Source organism: Cajanus cajan, chromosome 7 (assembly GCF_000230855.2).
Source record: "Cajanus cajan strain Asha chromosome 7, NIPB_CcT2T_4, whole genome shotgun sequence".
Lineage (NCBI taxonomy): Eukaryota > Viridiplantae > Streptophyta > Magnoliopsida > Fabales > Fabaceae > Cajanus > Cajanus cajan.
The window spans coordinates 17419681-17440114 of NC_138523.1; the positions used below are offsets into that span (position 1 = coordinate 17419681).

The 20434-nt window shown below is 41.3% G+C and overlaps 1 protein-coding gene across 1 annotated transcript; it reads left to right on the forward strand.

The window, feature by feature from the left end:
- Window positions 1–13672: 13672 nt before the first annotated feature.
- LOC145949869 (uncharacterized) lies at window positions 13673–15178 on the forward strand. Its single transcript, XM_083060771.1, has one exon. The coding sequence runs from the start codon at window positions 13673–13675 to the stop codon at window positions 15176–15178; it is 1506 nt and encodes a 501-aa protein (XP_082916897.1).
- Window positions 15179–20434: the final 5256 nt, after the last annotated feature.

The following is a 20434-nucleotide window of genomic DNA, read 5'->3' on the forward strand; positions in this document are numbered from 1 at the left end:
ATTCTATATTCTGATTTTGTTTCTGTTTCTGTATTCTGAATTCTGTTATGTTTCTGTATTCTGAATTCTGTTTTTGTTTCTGTTTTCTGTATTCTTTTCTGTTTCTGTTTGCTGTTTTCTGTTTCTATTTTTTGTGCTGTTTTCTACTTTCTGTTTCTGTATTTTGTTTCTGTTTTATTTTCTGTCTTTGTTTTCTGTTTTTGATGTTTTGCTGTTTTGTTGTTTTGAAATAGAAAATAGAATGAAAAAAAATTTTCTTATTTTTTTCTTTGGATTTGTAAATGTATGGATTTAGAAAGTTGCATCATTTTTGTTGATTGGTTGAACATCATGAAGTGTAAATCATTTGTGCATTTTTAGTTTTGTAAGTTGATTTGAAAAATTAAAGTTTGATTCTTTGATAATAGAATTTTAACCTTGTGAGATTTGAGCCTATATTTGATGGGTGGAATACATCACTCCATTCCAATTTCTTTCTTGTGTGAATTTGCTCATGATTGCTAGATTACTCTAGGTTTTGCCTTAACTCTTTTGAAGCTTCTTGTTCACATGCTCTATTGATATGATTTAGGCATTTAGGCATTTGTTTCTTAAACTACTAGCCAAATAGCCTACCTCACAATTTTTTTTTTCCCCCTAGTTTCCCTCTTTGAGCCTTTATATCCCTTCCTTGATTTTAGCTCATTATAAGCCAAAAGTGAAAAACCATGATATCCCATAACCTTAGGGATTAAAGGAGCTCTGAAATTGTTTTGGGAATGGGTTCTTTATAAGTGTGGGGGTGCTTTTAGGGAATGCTTCTATATTGTTGATATTGAGTTATTTGGCACTTTAAAAAAAGAGGAAAAGAAAAAAAAAAAGGGAAAAGAAAAAAAAATCAAAATAAATAATTTGCCATTGGGAGGCAAAAATTCAAAATTCAAAACTGAAAAAAAAAAAATAATAAATAAATAAATACATATGAAAATGGATAGCATAACAATTTATAGGAGTTTCTTCTAGGGGTAATCTTTATGCTTATTGAACCTATTCCCCATTGCTCCTCTTTTCTCTTTGGTTATAAAGCTTAAATGACATTTTTTTTCTTTTCTCATCTAACCTTTACCTTGGCCAAGTTACAACCTAATAAAAGTCCTATTGATCTTTAATTGCATGTGATTCAAGTTGTGAAATTTAGAGGTTTGTCAAAGCTTGGGTGTGCTAGTTCTACATGATGCATTTGAGTGTAAACACAAACTTAAACACTTGAGTGATGAGTGTAAACACTTCCTTGTGAGGGTTCTATTATTTTTGAATCATTCTTTAATTGAGCTTATCACCTTGCTAGCTTCTAATGTTGCATTTGTGTTCATGGATTGTTGTTTTACCTTGATGCTTGAATGTTGTATTCTTTCTTTCTTCTTATACATTTGTGAATTCATTAGAAAAATTTAAGAAGTTTTGCTCATTCTTTGATAAAGTTTTAGAAAAGTTATATTAGAGTGATTTTTAGTTTTGCCCCGGAGTGCAAAAGATTAAGTGTGGGGGTATTTGATAGTAATATTTTAGTATATCTTTATTTATGTGTTTTTACCTTATTTGATTCTTTTTAGTATCCTATATTCATGTTTTAGTTTAGTTTTGCATTAGTGAATCATTTAGGAATTAGTTATAAATTTTACTAATTTTCCGTAAGAATTTCCTGTTTTGACATAGTTTCTTGTACAAGCCATATCTGGAGCTATTCAACTCGGAATTTGGCAAACTTGGTGTCCCTGTAAAGATAAGACAGAGATCTACAATTCTCATGTTGGACGAAAAACCCAGTTTGGACATTTTCAGACCCAAAATCGTGCTTTAAAGTCGCGGCTCTGCACTGAATTGTTCAGCTTGTCATGAAACTGATTAGTTTAGTTAATTAGGCTTTTCAATTGTAATTAGTGGACTGGACCTTTGACTTTAGGCCCATTATTTTGTCTTTAAAACCATGTAATGATTCAGGAGTGGGTCTGGGGGGAAAAATCATTTGTTAGATTTTCAGATTGGAGATTACTTCCTGAAGAAGTTTCTCTTCCAAGTTCTCTCTTCTCTCTTTAGAAGCTTTGCATCTTTCTTTCTCTCATTTTCCTCTTACACGAATTTTTCTCTGTCTCACGGAATTTCTTTTCTCAATTGGAATTTGCTGCAACATGATAATGAGGCAAAGCTAATTCCTTAATCGGTTTAAGGTTTCAAGAACTACGGTAAATTTGAGTTTCTACTTTTTACCGAACGAATTCTTTCTTCTTCTTCTCCTCTTTTCTGTTTAGTTTAAATTCGGTTTTCATGATATTGAATCTCTGTTTTGATTCCTAATTGAAAATGAGAAGAAGTATTTTCTGATTAGAAATAACCTAAATCCCTAATTCAATCGGTTACTTTTCTTGAATTTTGTTGAAATTTGGAATGTGCGATTGTAGTTTCTGTTTTAATAAAATTCAAAATCTAGATTTAGAAAACTGTTTGGATTAATTTCGGATTGAATTAGATGGATTGAGAATTCGTATTCATTGTGAACAATGATGATTATACTATAGGAATTGAAACCTTGAACTGAACTCTTATACTACTGAAATTTTGTGTTGATTTGATTTCTTTGCTTTCTTGATACTGTTCTAATTGTTTGTTTGAAAATTTCTCTCCCGAGTTCTAAATTGATTTACATACATGATTAAATTCAAAATACAATGTGCTTGTGTCCTTGAGAGATGACCTAGGTTAAGTCCTCTATATTACAGAAATTTGTTGAAGAACCTAGAATTGTTTGATAGTGATACGACTTAGTGATGGACTCCTTCCACCAAGGGGTTGATCATGGACGTCCAAGGTGGGAAGAATCTCCTTGCTAAGGCCAAAATGATGACCTTAAGGGTGGATGTTCCTTCAAGGGTGAGGCAAAAGGAAGGTGGGCGTAAATGGGTTGATTTAGGCGAATATGAGAGATGATGGGAGGATGGTGTTTTGGGTGCTTCTAGGTTGGCTCTCTTCACTAAGTGGAGGTGAAGGCCACTCAAGGAACCCTAAACTCACTCAAGGGAGGAGATAGGAGGGGTAGGCCGTGTAGACCTAGTGACTAAGGAGAGGATTTGAGGCACAAAAGGCTCACTCAAATTCATATATTCCAAAGTATTTACAAGGTGTGGGGTGTTGGGTATTTATAGGAGGGGAGGCATCTAGGGTTGCATTTGGAGTAGGCAAATGCATTCCAAATGAAATGCAAATGAACCCTAGATGCAACTTGGTGGCCAAGGATGGAATCTTTGGGTTTAGATTGGCTATATCTAGGTGCATGATAAGACCATGCAACCTTTGCCCTCCACTTGGGCCTAAGCCTTTCTAACACCAAAAATAGACCCAATAAGCACCAAAAATGCGTCACCCTCTAATTAACACCCTAGCCCAAAATTAAAAACCCTAATCATCTAGAGCACCCCATAATACAAGGGTAAAATGGGAAATACAAAAGAAAATAAATTCTAAGTCCTAAACACCCCAAAATACAAGGGTAAAATTGGAAATACAAGTAAAATAAATTCTATGACTAAAATACCCCAAAGTACAAGGGTAAATTTGGAATCAAAGATAAGGGCAAAATAGGAATAAAAATAAATGCTATAAAAACTTAGGAGCTAAGGCCCAAAAGTAGGCCTCACTCCTCCTTTGGTTTTTCAACACTAACCCATTCCTTTTGCTTCCTTCAATACATCACCTCTTGGACTTCTTGGCCTTAGTGTTATTCCATCATTCCCTCCCTCTTGAAAAGGATTTGACCTCAAATCAAGAGGTTCCTCATGGTGGGAATCATGACCAACAAAAACATAAAAATAAGCATTAGAGGTAATAGTATATGATAGAAATGGAAAGTGTATCCTAAGAGGAGTTCTACTAAAAATGCTAAGAAGATTGTCTAAATTAAAAGTACTAGACTCTCTAATGTTAAGGATAGGATCCTCCCCACGGTGAAGTCTAGGTGTATAACTAAAACCTAAAAAGGTAAAAAGACTAAAACTATAGCACACAAATGCATTAGTCCTAAAAACTAAAATATCTTGTTGGAGGTACCCAATGTGGTGACCTAGATATGTACTAGAAAGTAAAGAAAACTTAACTAAAAAATTACCTAAACAACTTTGTATTGCATTATTTGTTAGATACATATGAGAAAAAGGTGTCAAGAGGAGTTTAGAAAACTCATATAATCTAAGTTTGTCTTGTAGGGAAGTAACCAAGTTAAGTTGAAATAAGTTTGAACTTCCCTCAAGATCAAAAATAGAAAATAGGACACCATGAGATGTATCCAACAAATCATACAAATCAAAAGTTGGGTGCTTTATGAGGAAAACTAAAGTAGAAAGAGGCTTAAAGAGAAAAGGCTTATCTTCCTTGGGCACCACCAAGGAAGTAGCACAAGAAGTGGGACTAAGTGAAGTCCACTTCTTCTTCACTAAATCTTGAAGTTGAGATTCTTTTTCTTTAAAAGGGATTTGTTTTTGAATCTCCACTTCATGACTAGTGGCAACGTGAGAGAAAGAGTTAAGGTCTTGATGAATGAAGAAAGTCTTTTTTAAATCATTTTCAATGGGACAGTGACTCTCCTCAAGCATAAGCCCTTTGGAAGAAACATTATCCTGCTTACTCTTCTCTAAGAGTGTTGGTTGTTGTTTTTCATTTTCTAACCACTCTTGAACTTTTTCTATACTTTTCTTTATTTTTTCTTTCTTTTCTATTTTCTTTTCTTTTTCTTTTCTTCTAAGTTCTACCTCTCTTGTTGTATTTTGTTCTTCATGCATACTCCTAGGGACTTTAACTTCGTTGCCTATTTTAGATCTAGTTGGAACAATCCTAGGTTTGGATCCACTAGTTTCTACCAACTTTGCAAGTAAATTTCTTATTTCCTCATTATTCTTTTCAAACTCTTTTTCTTTTCTTCTCATCTCTTCCTCTCTTTTTAAATTTTCCTCTTCTTTTTTTCTTAGGTACTTCTTTAGTTTCCTAAGTTCATCCCTAACACTAGACTTAGAACTACAAGAATTATGACCTTGTACACTACAATGAGCACTCATCTTTGATCAAGAAAAGGTTTTCACAAATTTGTTTTAAAAAAAAGGTTTGAAAAAGGTTTTCACAAAGAATGAGTGATAAAAAGGTTTTCACAAAAAGGTTTTCAAGGTGCAAGATAGGTAGGAAAAGGCCTAAGTGTACAAAGTGAACTTTCAAAGGGAAGTGGACTACTAGGAATCACTTAATAACCAAGCCTTATCAAGTAAAAATTACTAAGCCTTTTCCACTTTTCTCACAAAACAATTTGGCACAAAAATAAAGTGTGTGTGCACGTTCCCCCTAGTAGGCAAAAGAAAGCCTTCTAAACGGAAATTGAGACAAAAATAAAGTCCTAAGCAATTATACTACTAAAAGCTTTAAAACATGCAAAAGAAAAACACTTAAAGCATATACTAGTCGAAGTCCTAGGTGAAGGTTTTCAAATCACCTTCAACTACACAAACTAAAACCAAAATGAAGAGGTTTAAAAATGGCCAATTACAAACCAAGATAAAGAAATAAGGCCCAAATACAAGTGGCCAAAATTGAGCAAAATGAGCAAGTAAGAAAGAAAAGAAATTAAAGGTCTTCAACTCCTCCAATTTGGCTCCCCTTCACAAGGAACAAACAAAGTTAGTCCTCTCCTTTGGTGTTTGCACTCTTTGAGATATGATATCCTTCTCCAAAGCACTTGGGACCTCACGGATTTAGTCTCCACTCAATCCCCCAAAGAAGTTTTGCTAAGGGTTTCTTGGAGGTAGTACTTCACCTACACCCAAAGATAACAAACCAACCAAGAACAAGAAGGAGGCCAAAGGAATAAAACTGAAAATGCTCAATTAAAAGGCTAAACTCAAAGAGAGATTAATGAGACAAACATAAGAATTCCAAAGAAGACAAGAAAAAAATTAAGACACATTAAAAAGGCTAGCACACAAAGGAAAAGTCCTAGAATGGCACTAGAATGGAGTTAAAACTTTAATGGTTTTCACTTGTGAATTTTTAAGTCCATTTTGCTAGAGGTCCAGCCACGGTTTTGTGTCTCAAAATGGTCCAATAAGGTCCAAAAATTCAGTCCATGTCTAACTCCAATGTGCAAGGGTAATTAGGTCAATGTCCACAAGTCTAGCAACAAGTCCTTTTTGTTTTTCTTTCTTTTTCTTTTAGCCTTTTTGGTCACGTTTTTTTTTAATATTTTTGTCCAGATTTTGTTTCTATTTTTCTTTTTAAATGTTGCTTGGTTTTTACACTTGTGGGTGATTAAAAATTCAGCACATATAAGGAGTCAAAAATAGAGAGACAAGTGGCAACACATGAGTGGGTATAGAAGCATTTTGTGAGTGGAGTGTGTCTTGTACTATTTTCTTTTTGGTGCAGATTTTTTTTCAAAGATTCCAGCACTCACACACAAAACTTATCACTCACACATGTGCATAAAAGGACAAAAGAATAATCATGTAATGATGTGCATGGAAAGGTGGCCAATCATGTATGTGTAGGAAGGAAATAACACATAGATTTCAACACAAATTTGGAGCATGCCAAGGACTAGTTAACATGCATGAATGACCTCTAAATGGTGCAGCAAAATTTAGGCCACCTCATGGAAAAACACATACATTTCATATTTTCATGGTTTCATACATCAAATGGGTGCATCATACATATATTTTTTTTTGTCTTTTTGAGAAAGGTGAGATAAACACAACTTTTGACAAAACTTTAAAGGTAAAAAGATCAAAAATAGATGAAAGACATGTTCTTGATGTTCATAATATATTTTTCCAGCAACAAGAGTAAAAAACAAAAATGGCACACAAGAACCTAAAACTCAAGAAAAACCCTAAAGCACAAAAGGAGGCTCATGAATAAGCAATGAACCATGGAACAACATGAGATGACATTTTTAATAAGGTTTTCATGGATGACAATGAACTCAAAGATGACACAAAACAAGACTAAAAAAAAGAAAAGACTCAAAGAAATGGAAAGGAAGCTAGTTACCCTTGAAGATAACCTAAGCTCTTGATACCAAATGATGGACTCCTTCCACCAAGGGGTTGATCATGGACGTCCAAGGTGGGAAGAATCTCCTTGCTAAGGCCAAAATGATGACCTTAAGGGTGGATGTTCCTTCAAGGGTGAGGCAAAAGGAAGGTGGGCGTAAATGGGTTGATTTAGGCGAATATGAGAGATGATGGGAGGATGGTGTTTTGGGTGCTTCTAGGTTGGCTCTCTTCACTAAGTGGAGGTGAAGGCCACTCAAGGAACCCTAAACTCACTCAAGGGAGGAGATAGGAGGGGTAGGCCGTGTAGACCTAGTGACTAAGGAGAGGATTTGAGGCACAAAAGGCTCACTCAAATTCATATATTCCAAAGTATTTACAAGGTGTGGGGTGTTGGGTATTTATAGGAGGGGAGGCATCTAGGGTTGCATTTGGAGTAGGCAAATGCATTCCAAATGAAATGCAAATGAACCCTAGATGCAACTTGGTGGCCAAGGATGGAATCTTTGGGTTTAGATTGGCTATATCTAGGTGCATGATAAGACCATGCAACCTTTGCCCTCCACTTGGGCCTAAGCCTTTCTAACACCAAAAATAGACCCAATAAGCACCAAAAATGCGTCACCCTCTAATTAACACCCTAGCCCAAAATTAAAAACCCTAATCATCTAGAGCACCCCATAATACAAGGGTAAAATGGGAAATACAAAAGAAAATAAATTCTAAGTCCTAAACACCCCAAAATACAAGGGTAAAATTGGAAATACAAGTAAAATAAATTCTATGACTAAAATACCCCAAAGTACAAGGGTAAATTTGGAATCAAAGATAAGGGCAAAATAGGAATAAAAATAAATGCTATAAAAACTTAGGAGCTAAGGCCCAAAAGTAGGCCTCACTCCTCCTATGGTTTTTCAACACTAACCCATTCCTTTTGCTTCCTTCAATACATCACCTCTTGGACTTCTTGGCCTTAGTGTTATTCCATCACTTAGCTATCAGGTTGCATGATCGAACTCTTTTAATTAACAAAACTTTAAAATAATTGAATTATTTGAAAATCAGCATGATCAAGTTGTTTTCTTAATTTCCAATTGAATTAATTTATTCATTCACTTCTACATACTTATGCTTTGTTTTTAGAATAAATCACTTACGATCAATTTGGATTTTTCTTAAAATAAAGATTGTTGACTTCTTGGAACCATAAGGTTGTCAACAATTTTAGAAGTATAATTGGTGACATTACTTATTTATTCATGAATATTGAAGACAATAAGTCATAGCCCTAGGATTTTTAATCTTTAAATTTCAATCTTTTTCTTTTCTACTTTAATTTTCATGTTCTTTCAAATCAAATTTCTATTCAAACTCTAGAAAATCATAATTAAGTTGGTAATTTCTTGAACATATTCTTTTGGGTTCGATATTTGGACTTTGTCTATTGTTACTACTACAGTGAGGTATACTTGCCTTAAATATATTTTACATGCAACAAATACCCCTCAATCGAGCTTCCAAGTGTCTTTTATTTAAAAAAAAAAATATTCCCAAAACTTTGTTAATTTGAAATTCAAAGATTTGGATAGGAGATCTTAGTTGCCTACAAATGAAATAAAGGATTATATTTCATTATGTCTTTCATGCAATTCGTATCAATAGAAAATTTTGATTAGAGTCATAATTTGATAGAATTTCTATGAAGTCAATGGGGAAAGATAGACTCCAATTAGGATTATAAATGAATTACTCTAATATTCTTACAAACATGACCTCAATTCTAAATATTCTTCCACCAAGTAAACATATATCCCATATGCTCAAGGTCCACCATGTGGCAACCATTCATCATCTAGCCAAAAGGAAAGCCATATAAGTAGAAAAAGATCCTCCGAAAACCTCCTAAAGGGAGAGAATGTCATTGAAATCCCATAACAAAGCTGATGATCAAAAAAATATATTCTTTAGAATCATTCCAACATAAATGTAATAACTAGTTGGTGTTATTTAATTAAAGCATAGGTGACATTTTGGATAATAGATAATACCTAATGCTTCCCAAATAAATTTGAGCTCCTTGTATAAACGATGCTTTATAACCAAGTGATATCCATTTACTCTCGACTCTTTTAACAATGTATGAGTTACATTAAACTAGAAAAATTGAAGGATGATAAGTCTTAACCAAGTCACGTATGTGATGCTAAGTTCACTTACTCATAACATCGAAAACATTCTGATATATGACAGAATCAATAAAGCACTCTTTATGAATAGATGGTGATGGACAAGAAAGACCAACATATTGTTGGCCATTATCAAGTTCCAACTTATTTAACAAAGTTGGTAACACCACCTCCATATGTTATATCTTTATTATTTAATGGAAAATAATATTTAACACTTAACACATGTTATGAATTCAAAGTAGACTTGGCTTCATATTTTATATCATAAATCATAAGAATATTTTGGTTTGAAGGTCTATCCATATGATAAGAGGGAGGTAAAGCACTATTTTTCTTGCCTTTATTCCTAATAACCTTTGACAACATTCTTGAGAAAAGTTTGCATCCAAAAAGCTAGATCATTTTGAGATGCTTATTTTTTTTATACATTTTGCATGTGTATGACTATTAGGTTGATTTCTTGGTGGACTTACTTCTGTAGCTCATTTTTTAATCTTTTGAGTAATCGCATGCACCAAATAACCCTCATTAAGTTTCTATCCTATCACTCCCAAAATTGGCATTATGTATTGATAGCATGATCTTTTTTTGTTTTTGTTGGAAAGATATGTTTCACTTATTCCTTTTCACCATCGTCCAATCACTATGGAGAAGATCGAAAAACTTAAATTGGTTGGGTTCTGTCCAAAAATTTAGGATCAGCTTCAAGAACAAGAGTGTTGGCTAAGGTTTAGGAGCCACAAGTGGAGGTTCCACATTTGGTGATGATGGTGCCATCTCCTATACTTGATTTTGATTGTCCACTAATGGAGCAGGTTTCATATAACAAGCACAGGCAAAATTACCATAACAACCACAAGTAAAACATATTTTGTGATGGCATCCTTGCTAGCATTGATGGATTGGTTTATCAATGTGAGGACACCTTGACTCCTTGGATCAAGTTCTTCAAAGGTGGCGTTTTGTTTAGAGAAGGAATATGGTGGAATGGATAAAAATGGAGAGTGTGGATGAAGTGTTTGATGAAAGGTTTGAGAGGGCACTCTAGGGTTTGGCTCACTTCAAGGTAGATGAAGGTCACTTCTAGGGTTTAGCTCTCAAGGTGGAGATAGGATGGGAGGTGGCCGAAAATAGCCAAGGTGACTAAGGATGATATAAAGGCAAAATGCTCTCTTTATATTCAATTTCCAAAGTATTTACAAGGTGTGGTGCCTACGGTATTTATAGGAGTGGGAGGCATCTAGGGTTGCATTTAGGGTGCCAAATGCACACCAAATGAAACCCAAATTAACCCTAGATGCAACTTGGTGGCCAAGAATGGAATCTTTGAGTTTAGTTAGGCTACATCTAGGTGCATGATAAGACCATGCAACCTTTGCCCTCCACTTGGGTCTAAGCCTTTCTAAGTCCAAAAATAGGTCCAAACACCACCAAAAATGTGTCTAGCTCCCTAATTAAATACCTTAGCCCAAAATTAAAAACATATGATCTAAAACACCCCATAATACAAGGGTAAAATCGGAAATACAAAAGAAAATAAATCTTATGACTAAGATACCCAAAATACAAGGGTAAAATAGGAAATTAAAGACAAGGGCAAAAATAGGAATAAAAATAAATGCTATAAAAACTTAGGAGCTAAGGCCCAAAAGTAGGCTTACTCCTCCTATGGTTTTTTCAACACTAACCCATTCCTCTTGGTTCCTTCAAGACATCACCTCTTGGTCTTCTTGGCCTTAGTGTTATTCCATCATTTTGTGAAGCCCTTCATATCTTACTTTACACCAAATAATCCTCGTTATTTTCTTTCTCCTATCATATTCCCATAATAGTATTTGTATTGATAGCAAGATTTTTTCTATTTTATTGGAAAGATGTGCTATACTTCTTTCTTTTCACCACCATTCAATCATGGAAAGGATAAAAACTTCAATCGATTAGGTCCTACCTAAAGATTAGGGATCAATTTTGACAACAAGAGTATTAGCTGGGTTTTGGGTTAAGGTTTCATAGAATAATCACAAGAAAAATGGTCATAATAACCATGAGAAAAACATATTTTTTAAGGTCTTTCATACTTTACTTTACATCAAATAATCCTCACTATTTTCCTCTCTCCTATCATTCCCATAATATACAATATTTGTAATAATAGCATGATCGTTCCATTTTTGTTGGAAAGATATGTTACACTTATTTGTTTTAACCACCATCTAATCATCATGAAAAAGATCAGAAATTTCAATCAATTGGATTCCACTCAAAGATTAGGGATTAGTTTTGACAAGAGTAATGGTTAGGGTTTTGGGAGCCACAGGTGATGGTTCCACATTTGGTGATGATGGTGTCATCTCCTATTGTTGATTTTGATTGTTTGCTAAAGGAGTAGGTTTCGTAGAACAATCACAAAGTGACCATTACAATCACAAATACTCTACTTAATTTGTACTAATGACCTTTATACCGTATGGTGCCAACTAGGCCGAGCAGTCCGAACGCTTTGCGTACCCGAACACGCCGAGTACCCGATACCACCGACCCCACACGAATGTACGGAACTTATCGGTACGGTCGGCCAAGGTCAACGTCATTACCGGCTTAATTACGGATAAATTAATTAGCATAAACTTCGGATCAGTCCCCTAATTTCCCGGGGCCCAACCCATAATCACGGCCCAACACGAACACCTATAAATAGAACTCCTGAGAGGTACGTAACTACTTTTGACCTACCGCATTTATTACGCCGAGTACTTACTTGAGCGTTGGAGTGTCTTTGCAGGCACCCCCCCCCCCTCTCGCTTCGGACCGCCCGGATTGAACGAGAAGACCGAGACCCAAGACCAGACCTACTACAACAAGGATAATTGGAGTGTGTATCCTAACACAGGAACATTTGGCGCCCACCGTGGGGCCGAAGAGACGTTTTCAGCCCCTTTCTTAACTCTACGACTGAGACCGAGATATGGTAGTGACCCGTAAAGGACAATCAACAACGACCCAACCGACTCACAACGTTAATACCGAAGCCAATCCCGCCATGACTAACCAAGAGCGTTACCCGTACGGAATGCCCCAAACTCAACCGGAACCCGTGATACAGCAGGTCCAGCCGAATACTGATCAAACCCAACCAAATTTACAAGACGACCTCCGCGCGTTGCGGGAAGAAATGGCCACCATACGCAGGCAAAGAGAAGCCGACGCCCGGGAGCTAGCCGAGTTACGGCGGCAGAATGCCGAACTCTGGAACCTGAACCAAACTTGTGTGTCGTCCACCCCCACAGCCGTGGAAGAATCTGCCTATCACGCCCCGACTGAGTCGGTAACTCGAACGCCGAGCACCTCATTGGTAGCCAACAGGGCCGAAACCACCGTCCATTCCCTAAGACATCCCTTTTCACGGAGAATAATGGAAACAACCCTCATGGATCATTGGAAAAACCTCCCAATTGAGAAATATGACGGAACTTCCGACCCCGATGAACACCTGAATGTTTTCCTGACGCAGGCAACTCTCTCCACCCAAGACGACTCGGCCCTGTGCCGAATATTTCCCACCTCACTGAAAGGAAGAGCTCTAAACTGGTTCACCAGGTTGCCGAACTTTTCTATCGACTCGTTTGGCGAGTTGTCATCCCAGTTCACTTTGCAATTTGCGACGAGCAAGTCGTACAGGACGACCTCGTTGGCTTTAGCGGGAGTGCGTCAGGAGAAGAAAGAGAGTCTGAGATGTTTCATGGACTGGTTCAACAGGATTGCCATGGAGATCGGTGATCTCAACCCAGCCGTGGCGCTGGACCGGTTGAGCACTGCCCTCAGGCCGGGACCGTTCATCAATAGCTTATGCAAAAAGCCACCTGTGGACATGAATGATCTCCGACGCCGAGCTGAAAATACATGCAAATGGAGGAATTGGCCGAAACAAGAAATCAAGCTAGAGCCGAGGAGAATTACAATCGGAAGGAATCTAGCCGGGAACCAACAAAAAAGATCAATGCCGACCCCTCAAATTCCCGCCCCCCGAGAGGACCACGATACACAACGTACACTCCCCTCAACGCTAGCAGGGCTAAGGTATTGGAGCAAGCCCTCTCGTCGGAAATCTTGATAATACCAAAAAGAGCGAACACGCCCCCAAGAGCAGACAAGGCGAAAGCATGCCGATTCCACCGAAACCGGGGGCACTCGACGGAAGAATGCTCGGCGCTAAAGGACAAGCTTGAGGACCTTATCAAGCAAGGTCACCTGAAGAACTTTGTCTCATCGCAAGACCACCGGCCAAGAGGGAGAGACGAAGAATACAGTCGGCGAACGTCACCACCAAGAGACCGACGTCACAGGTCCCGTTCGGCCGAAAGGAAAGACCATTCACGAAATTCAAGAGAAGACAACACTCGGCCGAGAAAGATAATAAACATGATCGCCGGGGGTTTCGCCGGAGGAGGCTCCACCTCTTCGGCTAGAAAGCGGCACCTCCGGGCAGTCCGAGATGTAAATACCGTGAACCAACAGAAAGCACCGAGGATGCCGACAATCACATTCTCGGACCGAGACTTTCGTGGTGTCGACCCCATCCAAGACGACCCTATGGTGATTTCAGTCGAGATGCACAACTGCATCGTGAAGAAAACCCTGGTCGACCAAGGGAGCTCCGCCGACATCTTGTACTGGAATACTTTTGTGCAGCTAGGGATTCCCGAGGAGAGCTTAGAGCCATATCACGAACCCCTGGTCGGTTTTTCTGGCGAAAGAGTGATGACAAGAGGGTGCATCGACCTGTATACCCGTTTCGGGTTCGACCAAAAGACTTCCCGAGAGATCAAGATCCGATACATCGTGGTACACGCTAACACGTCGTACAATGTTCTACTGGGCCGACCCTCGATCAACACGTTGGGGGCCATTGTTTCGACCCCCCACCTGTGCATGAAATTTCCATCGAGGGATAAGCAGGAGGTGATCACCGTGCATGCCGACCAAAAAACTGCAAGGGAGTGTTACCTCTCTAGTCTGAAGGTGCAGCCTCTGGCCGAGCCACCCGCGACAGCAAGAGAGGTAAACGTGGTTAGACAGGAGACAGCCGAGAGCATCGACCTCGATCCTCGTTTAGGGGAAGTGGAACGAATTGAGGCCGCCGAAGACCTCGTCCCTTTCCAGCTCGGCCGATCACCCGAACAAATCACCCAAATAGGATCTCAGTTGAGCGAAACTGATGCAAACCGAGTCAGGCAAACTGTCCGAGACAACAAAGACTTGTTTGCTTGGACAGCGTCAGACATGCCTGGGATAGACCCTGGTTTCTTGTGTCACCGATTAGTAGTGTGCCGAGACGCCCGACCGATAGCCCAAAAGAAAAGGAAAATGGGAGACGAGAAACGAAGGGCTGCAAATGTTGAGGTGCAAAAACTATTGCAAGCAAAGTTCATCCGAGAAGTTACCTACACCACGTGGCTGGCAAATATAGTTCTGGTCAAGAAGTCAAATGGCAAATGGAGAATGTGTACCGACTACACCGACCTCAATAAAGCCTGCCCGAAGGATGCATACCCGCTCCCTTGTATTGATCGGCTTGTAGACGGTGCGTCAGGGCACGCAATCTTCAGCTTCTTGGATGCATATTCAGGTTATAACCAAATAAAAAAGCACCCGGCCGACGAGGAAAAAACGGCGTTCATCACCGAAAGAGCCAATTTTTGTTACAAGGTAATGCCGTTCGGGTTGAAGAACGCTGGGGCAACCTATCAGAGGTTGATGGACAAGGTATTCCGAGATCAAATCGGCCGCAACATCGAGATTTATGTGGACGATATGGTGGTGAAATCTAACTCCATGGAAGATCACGCGGCCGACCTCGCCGAAGCATTCGGAGCATTGTGTAAACATAACATGCGACAACCCCGAGAAGTGCACTTTCGGGGTTAAGGGAGGTAAATTTCTTAGCTTTATGCTATCATCGAGAGGCATAGAAGCTAACCGAGACAAATGCCAAGCTGTAATAGATATGTGGAGCCCGAGCAGCCTGAAGGAATTCCAGCGCCTCTCTGGAAGACTGGTTGCCCTGTCCCGATTCCTCCCTCAGCTAGGCGACAAAATCAGTCCGATGACGAAGCTCTTGAAAAAGGCGTCGACTTTCGCCTGGAACGAATCATGCGAAGAGGCCTTCGCAGCATTGAAAACAGCTTTGGCGACCCCTCCGACCCTGACGAGACCGGACCGTTCGAATCCGCTGTTGGTATACTTAGCCGTATCAGACGAAGCAATCAGCTTGGTTCTGGTACAAGAAAAGGGAGGCTTTCAGGTTCCCGTCTATTTCGTTAGCCGACTTCTTCAGGATTCCGAGACCCGATACCAACTTATTGAAAAAGTCGCTCTCGGATTGGTACATACCTCCCGACGTTTGAGACACTACTTTCAGAGCCACCGAATGGTCGTGCACACCGATTGCCCGATTTCCAAAGTCCTAGGAAAACCCGAACTCGCCGGGAGAATGATGGCATGGGCTGTCGAACTCTCGCAATTTGACATTGCGTACAGGCCGAGAGGGCCGATCAAAGCGCAATGCCTGGCCGACTTCGTGAACGAGTTACACCCCCATGGCCACTTCGAAGAACAATGGTGGACCCTCCACGTGGACGGCTCCTCAAACAGCCAGGGGAGCGGAGCAGGTGTAATCTTAGAGGGGCCGAAGGGCATTACATTGGAGCAATCCCTGCGTTTTCGATTCAAAGCCTCCAACAATCAGGCCGAGTACAAAGCCCTGATAGCCGGGCTCAGATTAGCCGAAGACATGGGCGCGACGAGAATCAAATGTCTGACCGATTCTAAGGTTGTGGCCGAACAAGTAGGTGGTAATTTCCAGGTCAAGGACCACGTGATGATGAAATACTACCACACTTATCAAGGGCTGAAGTCAAACTTCCAGGAGGTGTCGGTCGAGCACATCCCACGAGAGAACAACACTCGAGCCGACCGGTTGGCTAGGCTAGCCACAACCAAAAAACCAGGTCACTTGAGAACCATCATCCAACAGGAGATCGACCACCCCAGTGTTGACACGGAATTGATAGCAAATGTCGATGCCGACCACACCGCACCAAAAGATCCCCCAGACTGGCGAGCCGAAATCAACGCTTTCATCATTGACGGGGTCACACCAGACGATCCGGCCGAGGCCAAACGTTTGCGAACCCAAGCCAGTAGATATACTATCATTGCCGGGCAACTGTACAAACGTGGTTTCTCTACCCCGTTGCTAAAATGTCTCGACCTCCATGAAGCCGATTATGTGACGAGAGAGGTGCACGAGGGAATCTGCGGCCTGCACTCAGGAGGAAGGACAACTGTCTCCAAGCTCTTACGGGCCGGATACTACTGGCCGACCATGGGCACCGACTGTGCCGCGTTTGTGAAGAAGTGTCTACCGTGTCAGAAGCATGGGAACCTAATCCACCAGCCGGCCAAGCAACTACATTGCATCTTCCTCGCATGGCCATTCGCTACCTGGGGAGCCGACATACTAGGACCATTTCCGATCGCCAAGGGGCAATGCAAGTTCCTCATCATAGCCGTGGATTTGTTTACCAAGTGGATTGAGGCCGAACCCCTGGCATGCATCTCCGCCCTCCAGGTTCAAAAATTCCTATGGAAAAACATCATCACCCGCTTCGGTGTCCCTCACACACTAGTGACCGACAACGGCCTTCAGTTCACCGATCGAAAACTCAACGAGTTCCTGGCTGGCCTAGCAGTACAACACAAGTTTACCTCGGTGGAACACCCACAAACAAATGGGCAGGCCGAGTCGGCCAACAAGGTCATCCTGGCAGAATTAAAGAAACGGCTAGGGGAGGCAAAGGGAGCATGGGCCGAGCAACTACCCGAGGTGCTCTGGGCATACCGATGTACCCCCCAATCGACTACGCAGGAGACCCCTTTTCGCATGGCTTATGGGTCCGATGCGATGATCCCAGTGGAAATCGGGGAACCGTCATTCCGTCGAACCCACTTTGATGAGGCAAACAACGAAGCCGAACTCCGAACAAACCTAGACGCGATAGAAGAGGTTCGAGACCGAGCGCTGGTTGTGGCCGAGGCCACCAAACAACGATACAAGAGAAGGTTCGACAGCAAGGTGAAGCCTCGAGCATTCCGAGAAGGAGATCTCGTTTGGAGAGCCACGGGCGAAGCGAGGAAAGATCCGAAGCAAGGGAAGCTCGCCCCAAACTGGGATGGGCCCTTCCGAGTCCGACACAACCTGAATAACGGAGCATTCAAGCTGGAGCACCTGTCCGGAAAGCCTATCCCTAGAACTTGGAACTCAACTCACCTAAAGATGTATTACAGTTGATGTACTAGTGCACTCTTTTCCTTGACCGACTCTTTTGTCCCTAAGGAGGGTTTTGGGTCGGCAAGGTTTTTAACGAGGCACTTAATTAATAAAAAACTTATTTCATTATCTTTCCTCATCCAATATTATGCATGTGTAGACCACAATGATGCGGAATTCGATCTCGATCGAAACGTACCAACGCCGAGCAATCCTCGGCCGACCACTTCGACGTTCTACCGAGCCCGACAGGTTTCCCTGCCGAGTACCCTCCTCGGCTAAGGATGCACCTAGGCCGAACGTTACTCACGTACCAACGCCGAGCAATCCTCGGCCGACCACTTCGACGTTCTACCGAGCCCGACAGGTTTCCCTGCCGAGTGTAGACCCCTAAAATTGTCCGGGTCGGAAATAAGACTCGAAGACTCTCAAAGATCGAAGGAAAGTCAGCCAGAAGGACTCCCAGAAGACCATAGGATGACTATCTGTAGGTTTAGAGGTCTTAGAGTAGCCAAAAATAAGAAAGTGGGAGGTTTGGAGCTCAATACGGCCTCCTTGGAGTTCAGTACGGCCGTACTGCACATTTTGAACTACAATACGGCCGCACTGAACTCAATACGGCCGTATTGAAGTTTCTGAACTTCAATACGGCTGCATTGAATTTAATACGGCTGCACTGAACTTCAATACAGCTGCATTGAATTCAATACGGCTGCACTGAACTTCAATACGGCTGCACTGAACTTCAATACGGCCGTATTGAGGTTTTTGAACTTCAATACGGCCGTATTGAATTCAATACGGCCGTATTGTAGTTCAAAACTTCAATACGGACCGTATTGACCCCCAGAGACCGTATTGAGCCTCATCCCTATAAATATGACGTCAATGGGACGTCATTCTACACTTTCACACTGAGTTTTAACCCTCTTCTTGAGTATTCTGGGTTTTTTTGAGCAGTGCTCTGCCTAGAAATCACTCGGAGAGTTGATCCGACGAAGTTCTTGAGTCACGAGCCATTTGCTTGAGTCTGAACCTAGTCGAAGGGAAATCCTCCGGATTTCCATAGTTAAAATTTTATAGGAGGGAGCGAGCGGTCTTGTAGAGGGAGGGAACGCCAAAACGCTTCCCAATTTCTGTCAAGATATATAAGAAAGCACGCTTCAAAGGTTTATATCTTTAAAGTCCCTTCTTTTACCGCTTTCTGTGTGTACATATTTAAACTGTCATCATGTAGATAGTTAATTTATAATTGCTTAGAATAAATAGGGGTAATTTAGTAATTTTGCACTATTATTTTTAGATAATCTGTCATAGGGAACCCGAAAGGGGCGCTGTGGGGTGCTAACACCTTCCCCACGCGTAACCGACTCCCTTACCCGACTCTGGTTGTCATGGCCGAAGTCGATTTTTGAATCGATTGCCTTAAACTTCTTTTTTCGATGTTTTGAGTAAAACATTGGTGGCGACTCCACGAACCCTTCCTTTTATGAAAACCGCTAATCCATGGAGGGTCCCGCTTGGGATTAACATGGATTGGTGAGCCTTTTAATAAAATTGCTCGTTTGACAAGGTCTCAGTTTGAGAATAAGTCATTCTAGCAATCCATATTTTTAAACAAATAAAAGAGTCCAACCATCCTTCGCGAATGCCGAAAGCCCGTTTCGGGCCGGTGGCGACACCGAGTACCCTCCTCGGCTAAGGATGCACCTAGGCCGAACGTTACTCACGTACCAACGCCGAGCAATCCTCGGCCGACCACTTCGACGTTCTACCGAGCCCGACAGGTTTCCCTGCCGAGTACCCTCCTCGGCTAAGGATGCACCTAAGCCGAACGTTACTCACGTACCAACGCCGAGCAACCCTCGGCCGACCACTTCGACGTTCCACCGAGCCCGACCAAGCAACCCTCGGCCAACCACCTCGACGTTCTACCGAGCCCGACAGGTTTCCCTGCCGAGTACCCCCTCGGTTAAGAACGCATCTAGGCCGAGTAGCATACCACCAGCATTTAAACCCAACACAACGCCCCGACTCCCAATGGGTCGGGCCCATCACGCTTTGGCCAAGCTACCTCCTACTCGCGTAAGTAGAACAAGAACCCGCTACGCACCATACATGGCGGTGTCATCACTTATGGCCGATCTAACCGACCTCTCACAAAAGAAAACCCTCGGTTAACCCGAGGCCGATTCATTTTAACTTGGCATTCAAATGAAGTCTCATTATTAATAATGGCCGATTAAGCCGACCTCTCGAAAAGGTTTCATTTCCACCGAGTTGAGAAAGGGAAAACCCTCGGTTAAGCCGAGGCCGATTCATTTTAACTTAGCATTCAAATGCAGTCTCATTATTAATAATGGCAGATTGAGCCGGTCGCTCGCACAGGTTTCGTTTCTATCGCGTTGTGAAAAAACCCTCGGTTGAGGCACGTTCGGTTCATCTTAACTTGAAATAAAAATTTCTATTTAATCAGTGCCGATCAAAATGGCTACTTACAAAAAATTAAATCAGCCTACACCCCCGACACCTAAGGCCGAGCTAACAAAAGGCGCTACCGACCAAATTACAAGTAATCCCTAACCCTAGCAGGCTATACAAGCCAATCCTATTCAACCGCCGGTTCCACCGGGTTCCCGTCTCCGACAACATCAATTATTTGGTCATCCTCCCCAGTTGATTGCACCGGGGCCCGACTAGACATATTTTGGCGCAAGGCCTCGGCATCTGGCTCGGCCCCTTGGGGGAACTCGGCGTAGCTCATAAACTTGCCACCCAAGAAGTCCCGACTAACATCAAACTGAAAGTCAGCCGGGACGTCGCAAAAGTGATAAGCCTGCCGAACAGCATGA